The 27,721-nt window shown below is 57.0% G+C and overlaps 1 protein-coding gene across 2 annotated transcripts in view; it reads left to right on the forward strand.

The window, feature by feature from the left end:
* Positions 1-27,721, forward strand: part of RBM19 (RNA binding motif protein 19) — a 129,116-nt gene that overhangs the window by 78,262 nt on the left and 23,133 nt on the right. For both annotated transcript variants that reach the window (XM_066370832.1, XM_066370833.1), the window contains exons 22-23: positions 6,223-6,328; positions 19,163-19,283. In XM_066370832.1, coding sequence (XP_066226929.1) covers positions 6,223-6,328; positions 19,163-19,283 — 227 coding nt within the window. The remainder of the gene's footprint in view (positions 1-6,222; positions 6,329-19,162; positions 19,284-27,721) is intronic.

Consider the following 27,721-nt stretch of genomic DNA (forward strand, 5'->3'; position numbering starts at 1 on the left):
CCTGCACTTTGGCCAGGGTTGTCTGCAAGGAACCATATCTTTTCTCTCTGCCCACAGGGCACAATAGTGACCCTTGTTGACCAGCCACCGTCCTTTGGTTAATCACTGAGTCGGCCCCTTTTTGCTGGCTGTCACTTGTGTGCTGCCATTGGAGGAACAGATGTGGGCACTTTGGGAGGAGCATGGACCCCTGGGGTCTTTTTTCTTACTCTGACAAACTCTCCCATGGTAACTTGTGGTTGTTGTAACTAAAAGACTGTCCTCATGACAGAAGGACAGAAACAGACAGGCTGGTCTGTCCCTGAGCGTGACTGCTGCCACTATCACATGTGCGTTGCATGGGATGATTCGTGTGAAGACTAGGGACCCAGCATTTAGGGGGCTCAGTAAATGCAGACTGCACGATCAAGTAAATGATTAGAGCGTTTCTTACGTGCTAGGCACTGTTCCAGGTTCTACGGACGCTGGGAGCCTCTGCCATCTCGGATTGCTCTTTCTGCCTCCAGAACAGGGCGGGGAGGACAGATAAGGAAACAAGTCGTCTCAGACCAACACAAGAGATTGGCCAGTGGAGCTGGGGTCAAGAAGTGTCACTAAGTACAGTGGCCACAGGGGGGTCTCTGAGAAGGTGACACTGGAGCTAAGGTTGCATGTCATGGAGTCGATCATGGGAGTGTCTAGGGAAGGAGAGTTCCAGCTTACAGGAAGGGCGAGGTCAGAGGCCCTGAGGCAGACAAATTCAGGGGCTCCCGGGTCAGGAGGAAAGCCTGTGTGGTTGGATTGGCCTGTGTTCCCCTGCTTGTGAGGTGGGAGGCTTGGGCGAGGCTGCCGGCCCTGTGGGGTTGCATCACAGAAGTGGGAAGTTGGGGCAGCGGGTCCTGTTTCCGAGCCTCCCTCCACTGCAGAAGTCAGCTGTCACAGATCGAGGCGTGGCTTGGTCTCTGGGTGTGCTGTGGGCCTGTCTCTCTACCTTGCCTCAGCTGGGGCCCTTCCACACGCAGCTCTATAAAGAAGAGAGGACATGAGATGGGGCAAAGCTGCTGCCAACCCGCCGTGCCCATTCACCCTATTCCGTGGGCCCTTAGGTTCACTGGTGGGCCCTCCGTGAGGATAGTGGGCACTGGGGAGGTGGAGTGCTCGCACATCAGAAACCCTTGATGGTAGCCTGTGCTCAGGAGTTTATCCCAAAGTCCTTGTGTGTCTCCGGGGCAGAGGGGGGCCCACTGCCTGCCTGCCTGGCAGCCTGCCACCTCTTCCCCCAGGTGAGGGGGCCCTGAGAACAAGGCTGACATCTGGCACACAGTTGACTCCCACCCAGCACCTTGCGCAGGCTCAGGGACAAACCGCCCAGCCCAGCTCATTTCCACCTGTGGGACCTTGGCCAGCTCACTTCACCCCTGGGCTGGGTCAGGGCTTGCTGAGTGACCTTGGAGAAATCACATGACTTCTTTGAGCCTCAGTTTTATGTTGTGTGTGTGTGTTCACATATCATGGTACACTTGATTGGTTTTTTAATGCCAAGAGACTTGGCTCTTTTTTCTTACTCCGACAAGGAACAGAAAGAAGCCTGCAGTTTATTCTGATCACAAAACCTCCCCTTCATCTCGTGCAGACCAACCACACTGTTCTTCCTACTGTGGGTCCCTTGGGAGGAAGCTGCTTTTTTTTTTTGTCCCTTGGCCATGCCTTGAGCGCAGGTGGGGAGAAGTTGCGGCTGCAGACTCCCCACATGACGCGGCACTTCTGGGTTCACGCTGCTTTCCCTGATCTAAACAGGAGGAGAGTGATCAGGACTCGAGTCCCGGGGGTAGCGCAGCTCTGGCTCCTCGGGGTGTGCCCGACCCCCACGTGGTGTCAGCACGTGGGCTGGAGGGCTAGGGCGCCCGCCTCGCCTGCCCATGATGCCCCCAAACACAGGCAACAGAGCCGCCATGGAACTGTCAGGCTCGGCCTTTCTGGGGGGTTCTCTCTGTCTCTCTCTCACCCTCCCTCTCACTTCCTTCCCCTGGTCTCATCACTGTGGTTGAGGAGAGAGGATGATTCATCCCTCTTTTGGTAGCAGAGCCAGAGACCCCAAGCAGTCGCCATCCGGGGCAGTGGCAGGCGTCTGGTCAGGGGGTGCACAGCGCACCCCGAGGGAGGCAGCCCGCACAGGCGTGCAGGTCCCACACACAGATCGTGTCTGCATTCAGGCCTGTGTGCAAACACTGCATGCCCAGGCTTGTTTATGAGGGCTGGGCGTAATTGGCTTGCCTGGCTCAACACCTCGGTGCCCCCTTCCATCTCCCCCACCCCCTCCTGCCCGCACACACCTCGAAAGAAATTAGAAACGTGACAACAAAACTCCAGTTGTCGAAAACCCACCAACCCGCCACCAGTCATGCGCGCTCGGCGTGGCTGAGGGGGCGGGCCGCAGCGTGGGGGAGTAATTGGTGAACCCAAGGTGAATGAAATAATTGGAAAAGTGAGGTGTGAGTTCGTTACTGAAGTGTGAGCGTGGTGGGGGAGGGGAGGAAGGCCATGTTTAAAAGCCCAGTATGTCCCTTTTATTCACAGCTTCTGATACAGTAATTGCTATTTTGTGGTTTCTATTATCTACACAGTGGGGAGTATAGTGTCTCCTTCCCCAGGCGGCAGGGTCTAGGCTCAGGGAGGAGCTCCTGGGTGCCCTGTGACTTTCCTCCCTCTCTGGGCCCAGGTGGCCCTTCCCCACCTCACCCCGGTGGCAGGCCCTGCCCCCCGGGAGACTAGGGTTCATGCACAACTCCCTTCCAAAGCCTCTCTTAAAAATGGCTCCCTGGGCTTCGCTGTCAGATAAGAACCTTAATAATGGCTGGTATTTATATATCGCTTATCTCCAAGGAGCTAAAGGTACTGGATCGATCTTTTTTTTTTTTTATCCCCCATCTTTTTTTTTCTTCTATTTTAATTCTCTTTTACTATCTCTCTGAGATTATTAGTATCAGCCTTATATTATCCCACACGGTTATAATAGAAACCAAAGCTCGCCACTTCCCCCACATTGTTCTCGAGCCGGGAGGGAATCCTCTGAGTCTGAGTCCCAGGTTGTGGCACTGGAACAGATCATGTCACCTCTCTGGCCCTTAGATTTCTCATCTGTAAAAGCAGAGGCAGTTCCACTACTCCCCCCCCCCCCCAGCATTGCACCTGGAAACAATATCTTTAAAAACCCTAGCCCACCCCAGACGCTCGGTCACTGGCACCCAGGGTGATGGCAGCCATGTTGGGGACTTCAGGTCTCAGCACTTCTCAGCATCAGGAAGTTCCCTCTAAGATCTAACCAGCTTCCCCATACACCCAGCTTGCTCTCGTGCTCTCCTCAGACAGAAGGGGTCCCCACCACCGTCTCCCCGACCCCCTGAAGTATAATGGGATCTGGGGAGCACTAGGGCCTTCGGACACAGCATTTCATTGGCCCTGCAGATATCAGGCTGGAAACCCCAGGCAGGGCCTGTGACCCCCCCACCTCAGCCCCCCGGCTGCCCGGGACAGGATCGCAGTTCTCTGATCCTGCCACAGCCCCCATGGGTCCATGGTACCCCTCCGTCACAGCTCCCCCTGCCGAGCTTTCAGATGCACTTCTCCGGGCCACGTGAGCAGGGCTCCTTCAGCCTCTCCTCATCAGCTTTTTCTTCCACCTTTTAATTATTTTCCTCGCCTTTCTCCGGACCCTCAGCTGCTTACCATGCACAGAGCATCCCCTGCTTGCAGTGTGCTGCAGAGAGGGAGGAATTAACCTCTTTCCTCCCAGCTCTCCCCCACCCCTGCCCCCCCACTCACTCTTTCTCTCTCTCTCTCTCTCTCTCTCTCTCTCTCTCTCTCACACACACACACACACACACACACACACACACACACAGGCTGGCGCACAAAAAATTAGAGAGGGCAAAGAAGAAATATGAGCAGCGGCCATTGAGAACATCAAGAGACAGATTTGTAGGCCCTGGGGACAGAGGCAGGTTTGCACACGCACAGTGGAAGGAACTGGGACTCAGTTGGCCTTCCTTGTCCTGGACTCTTGGACAAACCACTGGATACCCCAGAGATCACTCAGGACATTCCTAGCCACCCCGTTCCTGCAAGTGGCCAGTCCCCTCCAGGTAACTGAAGGGGTGAAACATTGTGTCAACCTCAGACACTCCCAAATGCACATTCTGGCCCTGCAACTTTCAAGCAAGGCCTGCTGCCTCCCTGAGCCTCAGTTTCTTTATCTATAAAATGGAGGTGGAAAAACTAATAACATCTGTGCAGTTTGTATGGAGCCTATGGCCTGTTCCCAGGTAATTCTCATCAAGGCACGCTGTGTATAGGTGTAATTCGCCAGTGGTCGTGTCTACCTTTAAGGCTACCGTTTGCTCATTGGTTCATTTCAAAAATACTGTCAGACATCCACTGATCCAGGCACTGGTCGTCCTGCTGCAGGCCCTGTGATGAACAAGACGAGTGTGGGTTTCACTCTGGCAGAGCAGAGTTCCAACCCCAGGGGACGGCAGAGAGCTGCACTGGCGTCCACACCACGGTGCCCTGACCGCAGGCGGCATCCAGCTCAGCCGACCGCAGATTTGTGCAGGCTGCTCGGGGTGAGCGATGGTGAAGCTGGAGCCAGAAGGAGCCCAGAGCCTGGGGCCGGGGTAGAGAGTGGGCAGATACCAGCACACCCAGAGGATGTCTGTGACCGTGTCTACCCAGTGCTGAGTGTGGTCCAGGCATGTAGGAGGTCTCGCTGGGGCCTCCCTGTGCCAGTCAGCCTGCTCACGCCAGGTCTCAGTGCTCGCAGACTCTGGTCCTCAAGGCCATCCGATGTGCGGTACCTGTGGCCCCTGTGGCTCACTGAAGATCTCGGAACCAAAAAGGGACCATTTATCTGAAGGCACGTACAAGAAGCCTCAGCCGTCCCCTGCCTCCCCTGCCCAAGGCCAGCCCTGGCTTCCGCGGAGGAAGAGGCAGCGTGTCTGTTGTGGGACGCGTCTGCCTTTAGGTGGCACAAGAAAGCAGGGTTTGCAGGCCTGCCTCCTCTGCTCTCACACCGCCTGCCTGCCTGTCTCTACCTGCCTGACTTCTGGGGACCCCCACCCGCCCCCTCCACATAGGCCGGGGAGACGGCGACGGGGCTCCGCTGCCTGTCCCCTCCAGCCCCTCCCCTCCCTGGGAGGCTGGCCTTGTCACAGCAGCCCAGTTTCTGTCGGTTTCTGTCGCCTGCTCAGAGAGGCGCCAGGAGGGGGGCCGGGCTGCGGGCAGAGCTCCGCGGAGACGTGCAGATTCATTTTGAGGACTCATAATGCCGCATTTACACACTGTCCTGACTTCAGAAATTGGGCTGGCAGATGCCTGGTCATGCTGGCAGGGCTGCGGGTTAACGCCTCGGATTCAGCTTATATCATTCCGCGAGAGCAAACGGCCTTTGCCGTGTTTCTTACCCAATCAGTCTTTGGCCCTGAAGCCTCCTGGACCATCGTGCATCTGTGTGTGTGCGCCCAGGCGCCTGCATGTGTGTGGCGATTTTCAAATAAAATAATACCTCTCCTCAGATGCTGGGCACATTAAATATTTACTGGCGGCAGTTTGCACGTATACATTTGATAAATGGACATTAGGATGGGGTTGGGGTGCGTGCGAGAGGCGGGAGAGAAGGGAGGCCTGATCCTTTTGTCTGGGAATTTCTCTGAGGTTTGTGTGGGGGAGGGGAGGGGAGGGGAGGAGGGGCGCCAGGGGTGGTCCCAGCCCCGTTTACCTGTTTGATCCCTGTCGGGGGAAGCCAAGCCATTTCCTTCTCCAGGGCTTTGCCTGACTTAGGCTAGCAGATCTCAAAACCAGAGTGCAGAGGGAGGGGGAGGGGGCTTTGGAGCAAGTCACCATGTGTCATTTGGGCGTCTTCCACTGAAGGTACATCTCGGGTCCGGGTATGGGAGAAAGGACTCGTCGGTCTGTTCAGCACACCGCTGGGCCGCAGGGGTGTGTTCAGGGTGGGAGACCCCGCCGTCTCCGCGTGGGCAGCCCCGGCGGGCACACAGGCGGCGCTCCCTCCCCAGCCAGGCCACACGGGCACGAGGCCGGAAACCTCCACGGGCCAGGGGAGGACGCCTGTGCCATCCCCTCGAGAGGAACCAGACATTACTTTTCAGGACCTCCCACCTGCTCATTCCCCCCACCTCCTTGGCAGACCTCTGTTCTGAAACTCCCGTTTTTGCCTCGTGTCCCCAGCACCTTCGGGGAGCTGAAGACCGTCCGCTTGCCGAAGAAGATGAGTGGGACGGGCGTGCACAGAGGGTTCGGCTTCGTGGACTTCCTCACCAAGCAGGACGCCAAGGTGAGACGTGGCCCCCACCCCGCTGGCCTTGCTTTTCTGGGCCTTTAAGAGGAGAGACAGCAAAGCTTTTTGGTCTTTCTCCTTTATTTGTGCACCCCCCCCCCAAAACCTAGCTAATTTTCATGACATCCTTGGAAGAAAAGACCTGGGTTTTGTGTTTGGAGGAAGGGGCAGTTCTGTGTCCCCCTCGCTCCCCCACATCACATATGCCGGGACCCGGGATGCAAAGTGGGGGGTGACAGGTCAGACAGAAAGCCCCTAGGCCGTGAGCCCCAGGCTGGGCAGCACAGAAACGCTGTGCAGAGCGCACAAGGACATCCAGGGACGGCTCTTGGAAAGGAGACTCCAAGGCACCTACCTAAGTGGGGACCCACAGGGACACACCTTCCCTTCATCCTTCCTACTAGAGGCCGGGGCTTCTGTGGAGAGCTGGAGCCGGTGAGGGCAGCCCAGGCCGTGCTGCTGTGTACAGGTTCCTCCCGGCTCCCTGGACTCACGGAAAAGCCTCTGGGTCTGGGCACAAGGGAGATTGCGGGGCTTCATTCTCACACGGGAGCTGTCTGGTCATCGCCCAGCCCGGCAGCAGCTACGGCGCACAGGCTGACAGGGGTTCCGGCTTTGTCAGCGGTCACTGCTCACGTAAGACCAGCTCAGGCAACCTAGGGAGGTGGCAGTGACACTGTCGTCTGTCCTCATGGGCTCCCGCCATGAGCCTGTGCCCTCGGGCAACATCTCCCCTGTCTCAGTCTCATCTCTGCTCAGGGACACAGAAAGCCATGCGCAGGCCTCACTAGTGGCTGGGAACCCGTCTGCCCCCAGGAAGAGCAGAGTGTTTGTTGGGATCACACCCATCCGCCTTTAGCAAGTTGGCGCCGCCAGAAGCCCAGTGGGTGGGGCCGAAGGTGACGTCTCAGGGAAACAGCTGCGGCCTTTGTGGACCCTGGGAACACGCGCAGGCAGCTAGGGCACGCCCGGGACCTCAGGGAGCCTTGCCAGCCACCTTTGTCTCGGCGTCTTGAGCTCAAGTGCCTGTTTTGTCGACACGTGGCCACGTCTGTCCAGACATCTGCTCCTCTTTCTTCTTGGCTGGCAGCCTTTCCCGTGCCTCCCATAGTGGCAGCAGGGATGGGGCAGTACCCACTGCATGCACCAGGCCCTGGCATCGGCTCAGCAGCCAGGGGACAGGCGTCAGAGCACCGGCAGGGACCACTGGCAGCTCGGCTTCCCTAGCCTTGTGCCTCAGTTTCCTCATCTGTCACACGGGAATGGTAACAGGTGCCACCTCCCAGAGTAAGGGCAGATGGTGCACATGGAAGCCTGATCCCTTCCCTGGCACACAGGTGAACTGTTCCCTCCTCATTGCCAGTGGCCCAGGTCCCTGCAGAGCTGGCCAGTCCTTCACCCACAGGCAGAGAGGAGAAGGAAGGGCCCATGTAAGGGCCACCGGTTACTTTGAAGGCAGACTGCCTGCGTATGAATCCTAGTACTGCTACTTACCTGCTGTGCAACCTTGGGCAAGTGACTTATTTTCCGTGTGCTTCCCTTTCGCCCCTTGTGAAATGGCAGGAGGGTTTTCCTCGTCAAGTCGTTGTGAGGTTTGGATGAGGTGATGCTCTCAGGACAGGGGCTGGCCCCGGTGAGCTCTGCCTGTTAGCTGTGATGGGGGTGACGGTGACAGTGGAGACGATGGTGATGATCTGAAAAGAAGGGATAGGGAAGGAGCCATTTTCCCACACATGGCCTCTCTCTAGAACAGACACGCTCATGGCCCTAGGATTAGACCAGGCATAGGCACCCCACCTTGAAAGTTCATGCACCCCACTGCCGAGACGCGGTCATCAGAATTGGAGGGGTGTTCCCAGGTGGACAGGGCAGCGTGAACGCCCAAATGGCCCACATGCCACCCAAGGCCAGGCTGCAGATGTTACTTCCAAAGCCCAGTACAGCTTCTGGTGATTGATGGATGGGGCTCCTCCCCCTCCATCCTTCCCTCCCTCCAAGTCAGGGCTCCAGGAGAAAGGGCACCGAGGAAGGTGAGGACTCAACCCACAGCCCCTCGCTGCAAAGAGGCGGCAGCCAAGCTTTCTGGCCCGCCAGCCCAGCAGAGACTCCTCCCGGTCGCCACGTGCGAGTCCCCTCTGCGGCCGCCCCCGCACAAGCCCGCCTTCCACGAAGCCTGAGCCTCGAGGAGCACCTCTCTCCTGCAAAGCTCCCTTTGCTCTTTTTGCTTCCTGGAGAAGCGGTGCTGCTTCTCCCTGTCTGTCTGAAGAACTTCATTGTCTTCCGAGTGGAACATTTAGCGCTCTCCACTGACCCACGGAGCCGCGTGCACTGCCTGCTGCTGAATAGAATTGTGAATATTGTAAATATCTAGTTAGCTCGAGGGTGGGCGTGAGTTATAAGAGGGTGAGCAATGCTGCAAGGAGACATTGAGCAAAAACCCCGAGGATCTTTTTTTTTTTTTAAGCCTTTGCAGAAGGAATGCGTGGGACTCCCAACACCAGGAGAGGTGTCTCCGTGAGCCCCGGGTCCCCAGGGCAAGCTTCCCTAAGTGGCCATCCTTTTTTGGAAGCACTCTAGAAAAGAGACCTTCCTGGGCTCAAGGGTACCCTGGCCCACTCACCTCCCTCTTCCGTGATTCCTTTTTTTCTGTCATGGTGCCCTCCGTGAACATCAGTGGCCGGTCACTCTTGGCTTCAGCGCACCCTTGAACTTGGGGCTGTGAGCCTCTTCAGATGAGAGCGGGGGAGAAGGGGAAGAAATGGTGAAAAGGATGAGCAGGTGTTCAGGGAGAGATGTAGGGAGGGGGTAAACACTGACTATAGGACCTTCACCCTGTAAGTCTGGTGTCCACGCAGGGCCAGTGCCCCGACTTAAACCTAGCGCAATGCCCTCTCCCCAGTATCTGTCCGTCCACTTTGCCGGCGGGCAGAGGAGAGAAGGATTCGGCCCGGCCAGGCCCCAGGCAGGTGTCATCTGCATGCTCCCTACCCTCAGAGGTTCTGAGGCTTCGACCTTTCTCCGTGAGCCCCATGTTCCACTCCACACAGCATCAGGAACGCTGTTATCTGGCAAGGCACCCACGGTCAAGCACACACCCCCAAACTGGGAAGAGAATCCTAGCACAAGCCTCCTTGGGGAGGCTGTTGTGGTTGAGCTCAGAGTAACCAGGCAACTGAGTACAATAGCCAGAGGCTCCCACGACTGTCTGCGCGGGCTTTGTACGTGACAGGTGCACCCCATATGCGTTTTTCTAGTCCAACCTGCAGCCCCCCACCCCCGGAACTGGGCGGGAGATTTGGAAAAGTCCCTCCCCAAAACTTCTAGCATTTGCTAAGCTGTGCCACTGAACCCTGTGAACTGAGGGGGGCCCAGTCCTGGCTCTGCAGCAGGGATGCTAAACGGGGGGGCTGGCCGCTGCCTCTGCACAGGCTCCACGAGCCGCGGAGTCTCCCAGCCCAAGACGTTTAATCAGCCCCCCTCAGGGAGCGCCGGTGTTATCTAAACCTCCACGTGTGATGACTCAGTATCTTTCAAAGAACCTTCCCCCACGAGGTGGAGAGAAGTGGAGGGGACAAAGGCTGATGAGGGCAGGCAGGAAGTCAAGGACCCAAGCGCATCCCGACTGCAGTGGTCTTCCCGGGTGCCCTGGTCTGCACTCAGGTGCTGAGCGCCAGCCGCGTGGTCCCTGAGGCCCTGAAGATCTTTCTGGAAGGGCAGCATCTTGGCCTTGATAAAAACTGTCACCTCCTAAAAGCCAGATCTGCATATGTCACTTTTAATTCCTCAAGGAGTCTAGGAGGTAGGAGGTAGGAAAACATGTGACAAATGTGAAAACTGAAGTTTGAAGTGACGAAGTCAGGTTCATATGGCCAGTGCCAGGCAGAGTGGGGAAAGCAGCTGTGTCGGTCTGACTCCAAAGCCCATGTATGTGGGACCTCCTCCCTCCCTTCATCCATTTATCTACTGAAATAAAGGGCCAGCCCCTCCTCCTCCCAGCCCCTCCTCCTCCCAGCTCACCCAGCCCCTCTGCCCCAGCCCCTCCTCGCCCCAGCCCCTCCTCGTCCAGTCCCTCTGTCCCAGCCCCTCCTCGCCCCAGCCCCTCCTCGTCCAGTCCCTCTGTCCCAGCCCCTCCTCGTCCCAGCCCCTCCTCGTCCCAGCCCCTCCTCGTCCCAGCCCCTCCTCGTCCCAGCCCCTCTGTCCCAGCCCCTCTGTCCCAGCCCCTCCTCGTCCCAGCCCCTCTGTCCCAGCCCCTCCTCGTCCCAGCCCCTCCTCGTCCCAGCCCCTCCTCGTCCCAGCCCCTCTGTCCCAGCCCCTCTGTCCCAGCCCCTCCTCGTCCCAGCCCCTCTGTCCCAGCCCCTCCTTGTCCCAGCCCCTCCTCGTCCCAGCACACCCAGCCCCTCTGTCCCAGCCCCTCCTCGTCCCAGCTCACCCAGCCCCTCTGTCCCAGCCCCTCCTCGTCCCAGCCCCTCTGTCCCAGCCCCTCTGTCCCAGCCCCTCCTCGTCCCAGCACACCCAGCCCCTCTGTCCCAGCCCCTCCTCGTCCCAGCACACCCAGCCCCTCTGTCCCAGCCCCTCCTCGTCCCAGCCCCTCTGTCCCAGCCCCTCCTCGTCCCAGCCCCTCTGTCCCAGCCCCTCTGTCCCAGCCCCTCCTCGTCCCAGCACACCCAGCCCCTCTGTCCCAGCCCCTCCTCGTCCCAGCATACCCAGTCCCTTTCACCCAACCCCACCAGCTCCCAAGTGGAAAGGACTCGCCAATTAGCGGCCTTCTGGACGAAGACCAGGAGGCTGTTTCTTAAAACATCCCTGGGGAACAAGCCCAGTGTGAAAGCAGCTTGTCAGGCCCCCAGAGGAGGTGTGGGCGTTCCTGCAGTGGCATCCCACCTGGGCATGTGACCTGGGGTTCCCACCCAGGTGTGCCCATCCCCATTGGCCAGGAGGCTGCCAATAGCCACAGCCACTGGAATTCCACTGAGAAGCCACCACCTCCTCCTGCTTCACCAGGCAGCATGGAAGGGAAGGAGGGCAGCATGGAAGGGAAGAAGTGCAAAGAGCAGACTGGCAGCCCGGACACCAGAATGTCTCCTTTCCCACGTGTGCGCCTTTAATTCCCCCTGCCCCAGCCCACCACTTTGTACTTTTGCGGTTGCAGCTGTTTTTATTTGCCGCCGCTGCTGTTGCTTTAAAAGGTCTATTTTCACATGGAATGTTATCCAATTAGCAGAGCAATGTGTTGGCTTAAATAAACACTTGGGGGGAGCCGGCAGTAGGGAGACGTGATGGCGGTCGGCATTGGCAGGCAAAGCTGTTCTCACTGTGGTAAACAGCCACAGCTTTAATTGTAGGGTCTCACCAGTTAATGTCACCTTCCTCCTTTCTCACTTTTGCACACTGCTGGGGGAGGGGCACGGGGAGCGGTGTGGACACAGGGCTGGGCCCGCCCCAGTGGAATTGACACTGGGCATCCTGGAGGGGCTCCCATTAGGCCTCTCCGTGCCCATGGCCTTCCCCTTGCAGCTTCCACTGAAACGAGGCGTGTGGTGGGATGAGGCGGCGATGAGCTGCCAGCCAGACAGAGCTGCCTAAGCTGTGCTGGGCCGCCGCGTGACGTGCACGGTCAACCGTGGTCCCATCAGATCATCCGTGATGAGCGTGCAGCACACCTTTGCTTAATTCAGTGCAAGGAGGGAATAGAGTGCAGCCCCCACAGGGGCCTGTGGGGAGCAGCCAGGGTCTGAAGGGGACACAGCCCATGGGAACGAGGCATCCATGGGGTGTGTCATCCCTGGGCAGCCCATGCACAGGGTAGGCAGAGCCGTGCAGTGGTTAGCAGCACAGCATGGCCCGTGGAGTCAGGCCTGTCTCTCTAGCTGCATGACTGTGAATGAGGGTCTTCGTGACCCCAAACTCCAGGTCACTCATCTGTATAACAGGAAACAATATCAGTGCCCCTTGCAGTGATCATGAACATAGAACGGAATGATGTGTGTAAAGGGCTTGACACAGGTCGTGGCACCAGCTCTGGAGAAGTGGAGGCGGCCAAGGGCTCTGGGCCCCGTGGGCCGGAGGTACTGTGGTTGAAGCCTGGGTTTTGGTTGTTCTTTGTCTCCCAAAACATTCATGGGAAGCAAGTTCAGGACTCGAGGTTTTGTCCCCTCTGCTCTGATCAGGTGTGTGTGTGAGGTTTGTGCACTCCTGCCTGGGTTTTGCATAGCTTCTGTCATCAGAGTCCAGGAATAAAAAGAAAATGTGTTCGAATTCTGAGCCTCGGGCTCACCAGCACATTGGTGGGCTGGGAACCCAGGTCATGCCAAGCCACCCTCCTCAGACAAGAAGGTGAATGCACACCCGTCACCACCAGTAGCAGCAGCCCTGCCCCTGGGCTCGAGTGTCCTGCTCTCAGGTGTATCAGGCAGTCAGCACAAGTATATACAAAGGAAAGGTAACAAGCCTGCTTCCTGCACCACCGTGGGGCGTGGCCATCACCAGACCACTGCCAGCCCACACCACCATCACCTTGTTGCTTCTGACCCTTGACTTCCTGGGACTGGCCCTCTTCTCATGGCTCTTTTATCTCCCCCAGAGGTCAGAGGTGGTGTGTCCCTTTCATGTCCCCTATTTTGGTCTTTGGCTCACAGTAGGTCTTCCAGTTGAATTGGATTGAGCTGAGTGGGTGGGTGGGTGGATGCATAACTGACTTGAATGGAAGAGACAGCTACTTATCTGAAAGAGTTTAGGCACGCCAGCCTGGAAATGGGACCCTGGTGTTTCTCAGAAACCCGCCCTCTGCTGCACGTATCATAACAGGGAATGGGGCAGGGTGCTAAGGGGGGACCCTCAGTCAGGATCGCCCAGTATTGTGCAAAGAGCCTGCTTATTCCAGGACCCAGCTTCTTTCCAGCTCCGCCCCCCCCCCCCTCAGGGGCTGGAAGCAGCTGCAGGACCTGCTGAGAGCTTGTGTGCGACTCCGGGAGCGTGGGGACAGGGAGGAAAGGGAACTGTCCCTTAGAGCACAGGATGTTGCCCGTGGAGAGATGACACAGAGCATCCCGCGGCAGCAGGCCCCCCTCCAGGAATCACAGACCCCTGTTTTCCCACGTTGGCAGAGGAGCCCAGCCTGGCGCTCCTGCTCCCTTCGCCCAGTCCCAGTGCCCCCGGGCACATGTGGTCATTCTTGGCCTGCTCAGGTCTCACTTACTCCAGGCAATAGGGGCACAGATGGCTGGGGACCCGTTGGCGGAGTCCGTGTTTAGGTGGGTTTGACGTCTGCTGACAAAGACAGCCCTTCCCGGCTGCGAGACACCGAGGGGGGGGGGGGCTGAGAGGGCACCCGGGACTTAGAAGGACAGGAGGCCTGTCCTTGGCTCTGCCCAGAGCCTTGGCCCTCAGGACAGGTGCCCTGCCAAAGGCATCCAACGGGCTTTGTTCCCAGAGGAGGAGGAGGAGGAGGGGGAGGAGGGGGAGGAGGAGGAGGCCTGTCTCCGGGGAGCACTGTGGGAAGGTCAGGCCCCGCACCACGCCGGCAGCCTTCCAGGGCCATCCTTGTTCTGAAAAGGTGGCCGCCAGGTCCGGTCACGGTCAGCCAGTGCTGCCATCCCCTCCCCACCCACCCTACCCCCCACCCCCACCTCCGCAGATTTCCTTCCCAGCGAACACGGGCAAGGCAGCTGAGGCTAGGACTTGCGGTGTCCTAGTTGGTGGCTCAGGTCAGAGACTGAAGAGGTGATTCTGGGACAGCCAGGCCAGAGAACCAGATGAGGGGGCAGCTCTGGACCCAGCGGGAAGCTCCAAGCAGCCCTGTCAGCCTCAGATTCCCTGAGCAGGGCCAGGACCCAGGCCTGAGCCCTGCTGTCTGGAGTGATAAGTCCATCTGCCCCAAGTCGAGGCAGAGACTTCAGGCAGCCATCTGGGTCAGGAAACAGAACTGACCCCCCAGGTGGTTCAAATGCAGAGAAATATATGGGGGAGTAAGTAGGGCTTGGTCTCACTGGGGTGGTGAAGGCCCCGGGACCAGAGACACTGGAGCGATCCCCACCCATTAAAAGGGATGCTTGGCGGGAAGGGGGAGGCTGGAGCTGCCAGGAAGGGGCCCTCGCCCTGGTGGAAGGGAGCAAGGCAGGACACGTCCCAACCCTCCCCTCCTGCCCTTCAGTCCCCCCGGCGCCTCCCACTTGCTTACCCTGAACAGAGACCTGGGGCCAGGGAGCCACAGTGTTGTAGTCAATAGGAGTCAGCTCCAAGAGTGCAGGAACGGGGAGTGGGAACAGGAGCAGGAGTCACCAGCCCTGAGCCGTCTGCTGAGAGTAGGGAGTGGCCCCAAAGACCAAGGTCAGCTGAGAGTAGGGCGTGGCCCCAAAGACCAAGGTCAGCTGAGAGTAGGGAGTGGCCCCAACGACCAAGGCGGTCTCCTCTTTGCCATGTGAATGGACCAGTAGGGTGCCCTTCCGCATCTCAGGCCCCTGTGGCGGCCCAGCTGAGGATTTGGCAGTCTGTCGTGTCCTAGTGGCATAGGTGTGTGTTTCCATCCTGTGGGGTCCTAGGGTCATGGGTGCTGTTCTCTCTTCCTTCTTCGTGTGTCAGACCCAAGTCTGTGGATGTATCAGGTCTCGTCCTAAGCAAAGGCAGTGAGTTGCACTCATGCGGACAGTTGGGGACGCGACGTGGTCCTCTCCCTGCCGGGGACCAACCTAGCAGCCCCTCCCAGTCGGGAGACCCGCAGTGAAGGGACTCCAGTTTGCTCTGAGAACATTCACTGAGCAGACACTGGTAGCAAGAATTGAGGCTTTCCCTCTGAGGTCATGGTCGAGCTGAGGAGACTGGCACGCAAGCAGGTGTGGCGGACAGGTGTACAGGGCCCAGGGAGGTGCTCTCCAGCAAGCTGGCTGGGACAGTACCCCAAAGCCCTGGCAACGGGGCGCATAGAGGCTGAAAGGGGAAGCCAAGAGGGAAGCTGACCGCTGCACAGACCTTGGCTAGTGCCTCTGTTTTCCCGTTGTTGAAATGGGAGAGTGATGTCTGTCCTCATGCACAGGCTGAGGTCATGTGCTTAGAGTTCTGCAGGACCCAGGTCATCCATAACCCATGATAAGAAGAGTCTCTCGGACTGCAAGGGAGGAAACCAGGCAGCAGAAATAGGACTTGGAGAGACACAAAGGGCTGTGGACATCTGACTGTTCATTTCCTCTGTCGGGACACCCAGCCCTGCACTGACCACAGGCACCCCAAGATGAACACGGTCCCAAGGCTGATTCAGTAGAGGTGCGCCATGCCTGGAGCCAAGGTTTCTAGCTCTCCCTCTGGGGAGAAGGTGGCGTGGCTCTCAGGAGATGAGTGTGGGCACAGAGACCCAGGAAGAAGATGCCAGTGGACCTCCGGCCAGGGGCCGGGCTGCACTTTACCCCCGTTGTGCCTGGAACCTTCCATGGACCACATTGTGTTTCCCTGTACCTGCCGAAAGTCCCCTGAGGCCTGGGGCTGTGTCTCCTTACCACCAGCCCCCCGGCCCCCACCTCCTCGGGTGCCTCAAATATAGCAAACTCTCATTAGGCTCTTTTAATGAAATGCAGTTGCTCTGGATTACCCAAAGCCAATTTTAGCCCCGAATTGCTGTCCTCGCTGCCTGTGACAGTTTGAGGCCACCACATAGCCACCACCTAGGCAATGGGTGCTCAGGACCGCAACCTGATTTCACACTAACCCGAGGGGACTACAACTAGGAAGGGTAATAACCTTGCTATTTCTAGAGGACCGTGTAGGGTGCTCAAACCTCAAATACAAAAGGGCTTTTGTGTTCTGCCTGCCATTGTTCCTGCTCTTGAGGGTGATAATGGGAAGTGCAGGGCACACTTAATAATAATAATAATAACAACAACAACAACAACAGCCAGTTTTCGGTGAGACTCAGATTGTGCCAGGCAGTGCTGCAACTTTGACTCCTCCCATCCATTCTTTGCTGCCTCCTTTTACACAGGAGGAAACTGAGACTCAGAGAGGTTAAGCAGCTTGCCCAAGAGCACACAGCTTATAAGTGGCAGAGCAGGGGTTTGAATCAAAGCGGCTCAGGTCTAGAGCCCCCAACCTTAACGGCTGTCCTGCCTCGCCTCTTAGAGTGAAAAGCCCTAACAAAGAGAAGGCGATGAGAATTGTGCAAGGGGTTACATCAGAGGGAGGCCAAGAGGAAACTTTCAGTGACTCCTGCAGGGAATGGGGACCTCTCCAGAGTGTGTGTATGATGGAGACTGGATTTCCAGGTATAGGAGAGAATCAGAAATACGACAGCTGGAGTCAGAGTGGCTTTATTTGGGGTATTTGCTGGGCGCCCCTCCCAGGCTCTGTTATTTTACTCTTTAAGTTTGGGCTTGGCTTCCACCAGATGCAGCCTGTTGGCCGCCCCCCACCCGACTGTGTCCCCGGGACCGCAGCTCCTCAGGGACCCCGGCACCGGGATGGAATACCCGCTGCACCAGACTCCCGACCAATCTCTCCCCCATCTTAAAACCCCAGTTGCCCGGATCAGGCTGTTTCCCTGCCTCGCCAGCTGAGAACGCATGTGTCGTAAAGCTCTGAATGGGCCATTTCGGCTCGGAGTCCAGATGCATTTTTATATCCGCGTGGAAAAAAAAAGAAATGCAGAGCCTCTGCTGGCAGTCAGAGAGTTTTTTTAAATTAAAGTTAAAAAAAAAGCAGGAGGGGTGGATAGGGGGAGAAAGTTTCCTGCACCTGGCCCTTCTCAGAAAAACACAGTAAGAACAAAGCATCTCTCCGATCTGGCCATGTCTGAATTTAAAAATGCATGTCCCACCCACCTCCCATGCGTGCTTTGTGCCAACTCAATTGTTATTGAATAGCGACTGCATGTGCTACCATCAGGACTTGTGTATAAGCCCCATTTTACAGATGAGGAAACCGAGGCTCTGAGTGGGGTGACTGGCTCACCTCTGTTCAATGTTGTTTTCCTAGGCTGCCATAACGAATCATCACAGACTGGGGGGGCTTAAAATAACAGAAGTATTCTGGCCTCACAATTCCGGAGGTCACAAGTTCAAAGTTAAGGTGTCAGCAGGTTCGATTCCTTCCAAGGGAGACTCTGTTCCACGCCTCTCTCCTGGCTTCTGGCCGCAGCCAGCGCTCCTTGGCTTGTAGATGTATTATCACTCCAGAGGCTGTCCTGGTGAGAACACTAGTCATTGGATTAAGGGCCCACCCTGTTCCAGCCTGTCCTCACCTTTATTTACCCAACCACATCTGCAAAGACCCCGTTTCCAAACAAGCTCACATCCTGAGGTACCGGCGGCTAAGATGTCCACGTATTTTCCTTTGGGGGGACACAGTCCAACCTCTAATAACAGTCACACTGCAGTTGAGGGCCACAGTTGGGTTGGTTCCAATCCAGAACCCTCCTGGTTCTACGCTGCCTCCTGGGAGCATCCAAGAAGCAAGAGAAGGGGGACCTGCCCACAGCCCTCCTTCCGTAGCTGACGCTGCCTCCCGCAACCCAGAGGCAGCACCAAGGTAGCCACTGGGTCTCCAGTGCTGACGGACACCAGGACGAGCCCCTTCACACCCAGCACCTGCCTGACCCCTGCAGAGAGAGGGACGCTGCACAGGTCATGGGTCCGCCCTGGCAACACGGCAGTGAGGACCTGCATCTGCTGTGTGCCGACTGTCTGCACCCCGCTCTTCTAGGCGCTGTTCATGTCAGCTCCTTTTCACCTTCCCTAGACCTCTTGGGTTGAAGTACCATCAACATTCCCATTTTATAGATGCAGAAACTGAGTCCAGGGAGATTCATTCAACCTGCCCAAGTCCCTGAAGCTAAGGAAGTGCAGGTGGAGTCCAGGCTCTTGACCACAACATGCGGTGGCCACTGTGTACCACGGGAGTGGTTCACAAAGAGCCACTGTCCAGCCATTGCACTTGAGACCTAGTGGTGTGCAACAGGGAGCCCGCCATTCTATGTGATTCCATTCGTATGAAGGGTCCAGAGTAGGCAAATCACAGGGACAGTGGATGCGTGCTCCCTGGGGGTTCGGGGGCTGGTGAGTGACCACTGATGAGTACCGAGTTTCTTTGGGGGGTGGCGAGGATAACAACGTTCTGAAGTTGGTTGCGGTGCTTGGTGGCTGTGCGACTGTGGCTATACTAAAGACCAGTGAAGGGTGACTGGACCACTTCAGATGGGCGGCTGGAATGGCATGTGAATTGTATCTTAATAAAGCTGTTATAAAACGAAAATGAAGAGGAGAGAAGCAGGCAGAGTGGAGGTGGGCGGAGCTAAGACTGCGCGAGGGCAGGGCCTGGGCAGGACCCAAGCTGCTGGTGTAGGAGCTGGTGGCTGGGAAGGCAGGGACCAGAGAGGAGGCGGAGGGCAGCTCTGCCTGGGGCAGCAGAGAGAGATGGGGGATGCAATCCCCAGGGCCAACAAGGAACAGAGCCTCCAAGGGGACATGAGGTGCCTGCACGGTCGTCATCCAGTGGCCAGACAGGTCTCAGTTCCCCACATGGCACTGCCCCAGACAGCCAGGTGGAGGGGAGCCCGTCAGGGGGGGTCGCCCTTCCCAGACAGGATGAGCTGCGGGAAAGAGACCCCAGTGACAGGCCCGGGCGACGGCCATATTACCTACACCGTCACTTGCTGCTCTCTCCTCCCTGGGAAAATAACCCACTAATTAGATGTGCCCAAGGGCTCACACACTCTCGCCAGAGAGCAGGTGTCACGGGAGCCAGTGGTGGCCTTGGGGTCTGCAGTGCCGGCAGGCGGGAGGGCAGAATGGAGTGCCTGCAGGTAGGTCTTGGCTAACACACTGTGTTTTATCTCTCGTCCTGCTGCCCCAGAGAGCCTTCAATGCCCTGTGTCACAGCACTCACTTGTACGGCCGGAGGCTGGTCCTGGAGTGGGCTGACTCCGAGGTGACCCTGCAGACCCTGCGGAGGAAGACGGCCGAGCACTTCCATGGTAAGAATGGTGGGCTGCCGGGGTAACTGCCCTTGAGAGGACGGGCCATTGGGCCAGCACGCCAGGAGGCGGCCCATGTGGACAGCATCGGTGGCCCCCATGCCCTTTGGCTTCCGGTCAGGTTGTAGGGAGGCCTGGCAGGAAAGAGGGGACAGGAGGAGAGCGGGTCAGGTGTTTACCGCCCCCCTCCTGCCAGGGTGCCGCGGCCTAGCTGACACTCCCACCGAAGCCCACGTCCCCTCTCCTCCTGGCGCTCCCTGTCCGGTTCCACTGGCCAGCCCAGGGGGCTGCATGTGCAGATTTCTGTACACGCCACTGCCCCTTTGCTAGACCCTCCTCGGCTACCCGATTTAAGGACACTCTACTTCCTGCCAGAGCCCTGAGGGTGACAGCACCTAACTCCACCTCTTACACACCTCATGTCACGTGGCCTCACTGGTGGTTCAGTCCATCCTTGGAGAGTACTTGGCACCTGCTCTGTCCTCAGTATGGGGGTGCAGCGGTGACCTGTGGGGCTGTGGGTCCAGGTAGAAGAGGCTGGGCACCTTGTTTGAGCAGGTTAGCCCAGAAAGGACTCCCCACAGAGGTGACGTCTATACCCATGAAAGGGCTGTCTGAGCAGAGGGACCTCAAGGTTGGTGCAAGCACGGCACATTGGGGGAAGGGCAGGGAGAGGGGCTCGATGTTCCACCTGCAGCGTTGCCCACGATGCTGTGACCTCTCTGGTGGCACGCTGCCGTTGGCCTCGTGAGTCCCAGGACAACCAGCAGTGGCACAGTTCTCAGTGCTTCCTGCATGAGCCATGCTACTCCAACCACCTGCGCTGCTCCTCTCCTTGGTCCCCATCTCCATCCCCATTGGGCAGCTGGAGCCACCTGTGTCGCCTGGGGACAGTGCGCGGGCCGTTGGATGGAGAGCCCGCTTTTCCCCCACTGGTCTGTGGGGATGGAGCCCAGAGCCAGGACGGGATCACTTCCTGTCCCAGCCAGTGACACCTGGTTTCCCAGATCAGTCAGCACTGTAGGGTTGAGTTGTGGGGTTGGTGGCTCTTACGGAGCTCTGACTCTTGCAGTTGGGCCTCACTGATGTTGTTGGGGCAGCCAGCAGGCCTGAGCAGGGTGTCAGCGATGCCAGAGCCTCCCCCACATGTGTGCTTGGAGCTCCAGACAGGATGGAGCCCTTGGACTGGAGCCCAGCCTGCCAGACCCGTCAGAAACCCCGTCTGCTCACCTGGTGCCTCTCCCACCTTGTCCCTCCCACGACACTCCCCCAGTTCACTGTTCCCCAGCTGCCAGCAGGACTCTGTGTCTTCATATATGCTGTTTCCTCTACTGGCAGTGCCTTGCTCCACAATTTTTTTTAAACCTGACAAGTACCTATCTAGCCTCTAAGTGCTAAATGACACTGCCTCCGGGAAGCCTTCCCTCTTCTCGCCCCTCCCCAGGTATCAGTATAGCTCCATCCTCAGCTCTCCCACCCTGTTCCTCTCTTTCCTTGCCTTGTCGCCATATAATCCTCTGTGGCTTTTATTCTCTCTGGACCCATGCCTCCCCAGAGTGGGAACTGCTTCGTGCTCATCTCTGTCACTGGCCAGTGCACTCCCAGGCCCCCGGGTGGAGCACAGGGTCAGGTACAGGCCGGGCCGTCAGTCCGAAGCTGGGAAAAATGTGAGTAGAAGTGAACAAGAAACCAGTAAAGTCAGGGCTAAGTACACAGTCACCAGCCCACAACTCGATAAGTCCCCAAATCCTGCCATGCAGAAAAAGAACCTATCCTTATCGACAGCCATTGACAGGTCCAAATGCACCCGTCGGCAAATGTTTATGTAAGGGACTTTCCCCGGCCGCCCGGGGCCAGCGAGGAGTGCCGGCTCAGCACTGTGCCCCGCTCTGGAGAGAAGCCCCTCAATACATTGAGCTCTGTGGACAGCATTATTGCCTCGCTTCGCTCAGGAGCGTTTCTGCAGGATTGGCTGTCTCCACGGCCACAGGTCAGCCGTGGGCCAAGACCCGGATGGGGATGATGCCATAATCATAGTAATGAAGACAGTCGTTGATTTGTGTGAATCTTCCCGTTAGTTCTGCACCAGCCTGTAAGGTGGGCACAATTAGCCCTCCTTTATGGATGCGTGAACTGAGACCAGCTGTCATGGAAGTGACCCATGACAGCTCTTGTTCAGGAGGGACTTGCTCTGTGCCAGGGGCCACCCTCAGGATGTAACACACTGTTTTGTCGTACAGACAGCTGTGGGCACTGCTGTCCCCATTTTGTAGGCAGAGAAACTGAGGCTCAGCGATGTGCCCAAGGTCACTCAGGTAGAAAGTGGCAGAGCTGAGATTTGAACTCCAGAGCAACACTTAGAGCCCCTCCCTCCAACCCCCCCCCCCCACACTGCATTATACCAGCAAATGCCATTTTCAGAGGTCTTGGTCCTTAATTAGATCTGGGGGGGATGAGTGTCTCCTGTGTGGCTTCTTTCATCCTGATTCAGCCAGACGCTCTTCTTAGAATCTAGAGCAGTCTACGGCCATACCACCCTGAATATGCCCGATCTCGTCTGATCTCGGAAGCTAAGCAGGGTCGGGCCTGGTTAGTACTTGGATGGGAGAATCTAGAGCAGTGGTAGTCGGCCTGGCCCCTACCACCCACTAGTGGGCGTTCCAGCTTTCATGGTGGGCAGTAGCGGAGCAACCAAAGTATAAATAAAAAGATAGATTTAACTATAGTAAGTTGTTTTATAAAGATTTATTCTGCCAAACTGACATAAAGTACTTGGTAAGTAATTATTATTATATGCTTTAACTTGCTGTAACTCTGCTTTATAAATTTATAAAGTAAAGTTACTTCCCTACTTTATAAATCACCATTACTGTGGAACCGGTGGGCGGTTAGAAAATTTTACTAACAGAGATACAAAAGTGGGCGGTAGGTATAAAAAGGTTTACTACCCCTGATCTACAGGGTTCCTTCCAGAGACAGAAGGAGTAAATAATAAATTGTAATGAAAAACATCATATGGCCCTTTAGAGTTGGCATGGCCTAGTAGAAACCTTGTGGTGTACGTGTGACTGTCCCCACATGCAGATGAGGAAAGGGCCAGTCCCCTAGTGACACCTGGGGCACAGAGCAGGACAGAGGGTGGGTCTGGTGGCCCAAACCTCAGGGCATGTGGCTGGGCGGTGGGGGCAGCAGTGCCTGGCTGAGACAGGAGACAAGATGTCATCACAATGCCGCCGTCTGGAGGGGTCACTAGCAAGCACGGCCGAGTGTTGGACTCCAGGCTGGCCTTACCTGTGTGGGGCATGAACAGGTGGCAGAAGGTGGCCTGAGAGTTCAGGAGCCGAAGAGTCTGAAATTAATTACTGACGTTTCCACAGTACTTCTTTCCAAAGAAGCATGTGGTCATCCTTTGAAAACAAAAGAACGTTCTCTCCTGCACACAACAAAATAGGAGGAGATGGGGATGTTTTACCCAGAATCTGTGAAACCACGTCTTTGTGGGTCCTAGGGTCCGAGTCTGCACAGCCTTCAGAGCGACAGTGAACACCTAGAAGTGCCGTGTGCGTGCATGTGTGCATCTGTGTTTGTGTGTGCGCGCGATTAGCACTCTGGCAGGAGGATTTCTTGCTGGCATCAGATTTTCTCTAAGGTCCTGCTCCCCAAAAGGGCGGCTTTGGGAGAACGAGCATTGACCTTAAAGTCAACAAGACCCGACTTCTGTTGCTTCCTGGCCGAGTGTCCCAGGACAAGGCCCTGTGGCCTCTGGGCTTCCATTCCCCATTTTACACATGAGGTTAGCAAAGGCACCAGCTTCTGGAATCGCTGAGAATTTTACCAGGGTAATAACAAAAGGGCACAAGCTGCCTTTTTTTTCTTTTTTTCTTTTTTTCTTTTTTCTTTTTCACCCACCAACACACATAGGAGGTGGCTGCCATTAATCTTCCCGTTTTACAGATGGAGGGACTGAGGCGCACAGAGGTGAAGTAACTTGCCTGGGGTCGCACAGGTAGTCAGAGGTGAAAGCAGCCCACTGTCATGCCCCATCCTCTGGTGAGGGTTCTGTTCGGCCTTCCCAAGTAAGCAGGACGCTGGGGGGAGAGGGGGAGTACAGGTGCTCTGGAAATGTCAGCCCCTCACCCACCTACCCCATTGTCTGTCTGATCCCCTCAGGCAACGGGGTGCCCACGGCAGCCCCGAATGTTCAAAATAGGGCTGCTGGCCTCCTGCCCTCCTGGCTGGACCCTTTTCACCCTGTTCCTCCCCTTCCCTGTGGCGAAAAGTGCCCAGCTCGTTTGTGTCCAAATCCGCATTGTTCAGAGCTCCCTGGGTCCTGGCAGACTCCACGCAGGTGGGATCCAGGCCCAGTTCCCGCCCAGCTCTGAGCTCTGCCAGGAAGGCACTCAGAGCTTCGGCGGAGCCCGGGAGCCCCATTTGCCCAGCCTGAGCCCCAGAGCACCACAGCCACCACAAAGGGCTCCCTGTGGAATGTGGGCTTTGGGATGAAAGGCAAGCATCTTAACCATTCAGTAGGGCCCAGCAGGAAGCTTGCTGATGACACGAGGCCTCCAAGCTGCCCTCTGGGACAGTGGGAAGTGGCTGGGGTGGAGAGAGTGGAGTGGTGGCCCCAGCCAGAGCCCTCATTGTGGCCGGTGAAGTCAGTGTCATTACCCCGAGTTCACCCCTGCGCCTGGGGCTCAGCTTCCGCAGCTGACCAGCCACCGAACTATGGCCTGGGAGCTGCCAAGTCCCCGGACCAGCCTCTCCTCCTGCAGGTCCCTGACGAGCCTAGGTCAAGGTGGACAGCTCGATGTGCAGCTCAGGCTAGATGACACATTATTATTATTACTATAACAACCTTGGTCTGTTAGGCCTTGTTCCATGCCAGGACCTGTCTACAGCCTTTCACAAGTGTTAATCCTACAGAATCCTAGGAGATAAATACTGTCATTATCCTGTTTCAAAAAGAAGGAAACTGAGGCCCAGAGAAGGCAGATAGCTCGCCCACGGGCACCCAGCTGCTAGTGGCTGAGTCAGAGGTCAGACCTGGGCTTTTAGCCATCCGGCTGTACTGCATCTTCATATCAGTGGATGTATGTAACTCACACTTACGTTTTACCCCAGTGCGTGTCCCCATACCTGTTCTGTGACAGGCATGTCAGTTGGCCTCAGCTTTGTCATCTGTACAATGGACCAGGGCGCCAACCTGATTAGGGCAATTGTGGGCCTTACAGGAGGTGATGTCTATAAAGGTCCTGTGCACAGTGGGCATGTGACACAAATGCTGTTCACCCTGGCTTCCCCCTCCAGGCACTGGCTCTGCTTTCTTCTCTGGGCTGCCAGGAATAGTCCCCGTGTAGCTTGTATTCTGAGGAAGGATGCTCTGTGGGCAGAGGAATGAGACATAAAGGAGAGAGCCCTGGTTTTCATAAGGTTGGACAGTAACAAGCATGTGCATGTGTGCGTGTGTGCGTGTGTGTGTGTGTGTGTGAGAGAGAGAGAGAGAGAAAGAGAGAGAGAGAGAGAGAGAGAATGTCACCATACCTAACCGCAGGGCAGTGCTCAGGTGTGTGGCATCTGACTCTGGATGCACCTGGTCTCTCCTGTCTCCAGCGCATAGCCTTGTGTGTGGCACGTGGTGGGCACTATTAGCACACAGTAGTGACACAGAGCAGTGTCCCCCAGTGTCTTGCTTTTTGGCACAGTTGTGAGAAATAAACATGCCAGGCGCACGGTCTGGTGCTGCCATTTATCTGGGGTCCCTCACTGACAACCGGAAAATGTTGATTTAGGTTTAAACCCCCTAATACTTCCTACCCCCCCCCCCCGCCCCACCAGGTGGAGGCCTTCATTTGATCCATTGTCCCTGGATAAGGGCAAGGTTATATTTCCCCTTATAAGTTGATGCTGACGAAAATACCCATGAAATTGAACAGCAGAGAGCAGGTCTTTGAAAGTCATTTGAAAAGTTGCCCTGATGAGGCCAAGGCCTGGACGACGGACAGAGGTGCTTTCGGAAAAGGACCGGAGTAGTGAGACGGCCGTTCTGCACAGTCGCCCTCCCCTTCCCTGGTCCTGCCCCCGCCTCCCTCCGCACCCCAGCATCCCGGGGCTGCGTCCATCCATCCCCTCCAGCCCAGCCAGCACTCTGGAGCCTCGCCTGTGGGAGGGTGGAAAGAGAGAGCCAGGAGGGAAGAAAGAGGAAAACCGGCCACTGGCTGTGCCCTTTTCTTCCCGAGCATGTTACAAACCAGCAGGGTCACGGCATCGAGAAGCTTTCAGGGCCTGGCAGGCCGCGGTCTCTGCGAGCGCGCCGAGAGAATATAATGGCGCGGAAGCAATCCACCCGCTGAACCCTCTGTTTTCAAGCACGCGCAGCCGGGGAGGCCGGGCAAACAGGCTTTTATTTGGCTGGGAGCTCGGCTCCACTTCCCCACGTTGTCTTATTCCAGCTGGGAGGACTGATGGGCTGTGGTTAGCGCCTGCACCTTTCACCTACAGAGCTGGGAGCGCAGACATGACCCGCATGGCAAGTGGCTGGCATCGGCGCCGTCCCCCGCCCGCCCGAGCCAGGCCGGGCGCAGATGGGATGTCTGTCCCGTTGGTCACTGGCCTCGAGCACGCAGCTGCCCTCCCAGCCGGGCAGGGGAAGGGCCTGAGTACTGGAGCCCAATCCCGTCAGCCAGTCCCCCTTGCCCCCCCATCCCCATCCTTACCGGGCTGAGCCAGCGTCAGAGATTCAAGTGGTCCCTGACACCCCTTTTCCTCTCCATTCCCCCGTCACACCCTCACCTCAGCTTCCTGCTGCTTTGTGTTCATGTGTGCGACCGTCTAGTATCTCCTCTTCCGCCAGACTTTAATCCTCTGGGGGACAAGACCCTCTCCACGTCCCCTACCGTGGCCCTATGTCTAGTGCAAAGTGGGTGCTCACTCACCGTGTGTGAATAAACGAAAGTAAATGAGAACCTCGTCGTCAGAATGGCCCGTCCTAATTGAGCATGTAATATGGACTACGCACGGGGCGAGTGTCAGCTCCGTTCACCTTCACCGTCCTTGCACAGGCCGGGAAACCGGGACTCAGCGAAGCCGGACACCGTGCTCCTGGCCCCAGGTCAGTGAGGCGTGCAGCCAGCCCAGGGCCCTGGTGGGCGGAAGCCAGATCTGCCCAACCTTGAACCTGGGAACACTACCGGTCTGAAAAGAGGCAGGCACGTGACTTCTTGTTAAAGGTCAAGTCAGGTGAATGAGTAAGGGGGAGAGAGCTTTGTTGAGGACCTGCCGTGTGCAGGGGGCAATGCCGAGTGCTGTTCTGTGCTCCATGTCATTATAGCCTCCCAAGTCCCTGGAGAGGGACTCTGCTCCCATTTGTCTGAGGGGCACTAGGAGACCAGATAGGTCTGGTGACTTGCCTGAGGGCACTCAGCTCTATACACTGCAGAATACAAACCCTGTTTCAGCTCTCCCTGTATCCTGGCAGTTCCCAAATTCCAAATCGTCCCTCTTTATCTGATGTGGGCCCCCAGTCCAGGTCAGGCTGTGGTTGTAAGTTACAGCGACAGCCAGACGCAGCCTGCAGCCTTGCTCTGTGAAGAGAGGTTTTCTGGCGCACGGCCGCGCGCTGTGTGCGCGTAGTGTGACTATGGCTGTGTCCTCACCCCACCCCGCGAGGGCAGCATTGAGTGTTTGTGACGGAGACCTCATGGCCCATAAAACCCAAAATATTGACTGTCTTGCCCTTTACAGAAAAAGTTTATGGTCCCTAAGCCTTGTGAAATGGCCGCTTTTATTTCATCCAAAAGCTGTGGTGGCTAACTCCTCCCACCACAACCTCCCTTCCCTCAGAGAGCATACAATTCTGGGGGCCTCGTAGCTGCCTCCTTGTCCTCTGGCTAGAGGCCTCTGCTGATGGACTCCACTGTCTCCAGAAGGGAGGCCCCACAGCTTTATTCCTCCCTCCACTTTTATTCGTTCCTTCACTCATCTTAGTGTCAGCTAGTTATTAAGCCTTCCTCAGCACTGAGGACAGAGCGGTGAACATGGGGCTGTCTGCGCGGGAGAGTGGGGAGGGGCCTCCAGCCAAAGACCTGGGGGGAGACATTCCTGGCAGAGGTTACACAAGTGCAAAGGCCCTGGGGCAGAAGCTTGTTCCTAGCAGGCCATCCTGGCTAGAGAACAAGTCCAGGGTGGGGAGCCGTTGGAAACAAGCAGGGTTCCCTTGTGGGGCCTTGTGGGTGTGACAGGGAGCCTGGCTTTTACTCAGGATATGGAGGAAAGTCCCTAGAAGATTAAAGAGGGGAGTGCCATGCTTGATTTACATGGCCAGACCTCATCCTCACCACTGTGTGGGGCACGCATTGTAGGGGGACAAGAATAGAGGTAGAGGTCCCATTGTAGTCATCCTGGCAAGCGAGGACAATGGCCTGGGCAGGGACAGAGACCAG

Source organism: Saccopteryx leptura, chromosome 2 (assembly GCF_036850995.1).
Source record: "Saccopteryx leptura isolate mSacLep1 chromosome 2, mSacLep1_pri_phased_curated, whole genome shotgun sequence".
NCBI lineage: Eukaryota > Metazoa > Chordata > Mammalia > Chiroptera > Emballonuridae > Saccopteryx > Saccopteryx leptura.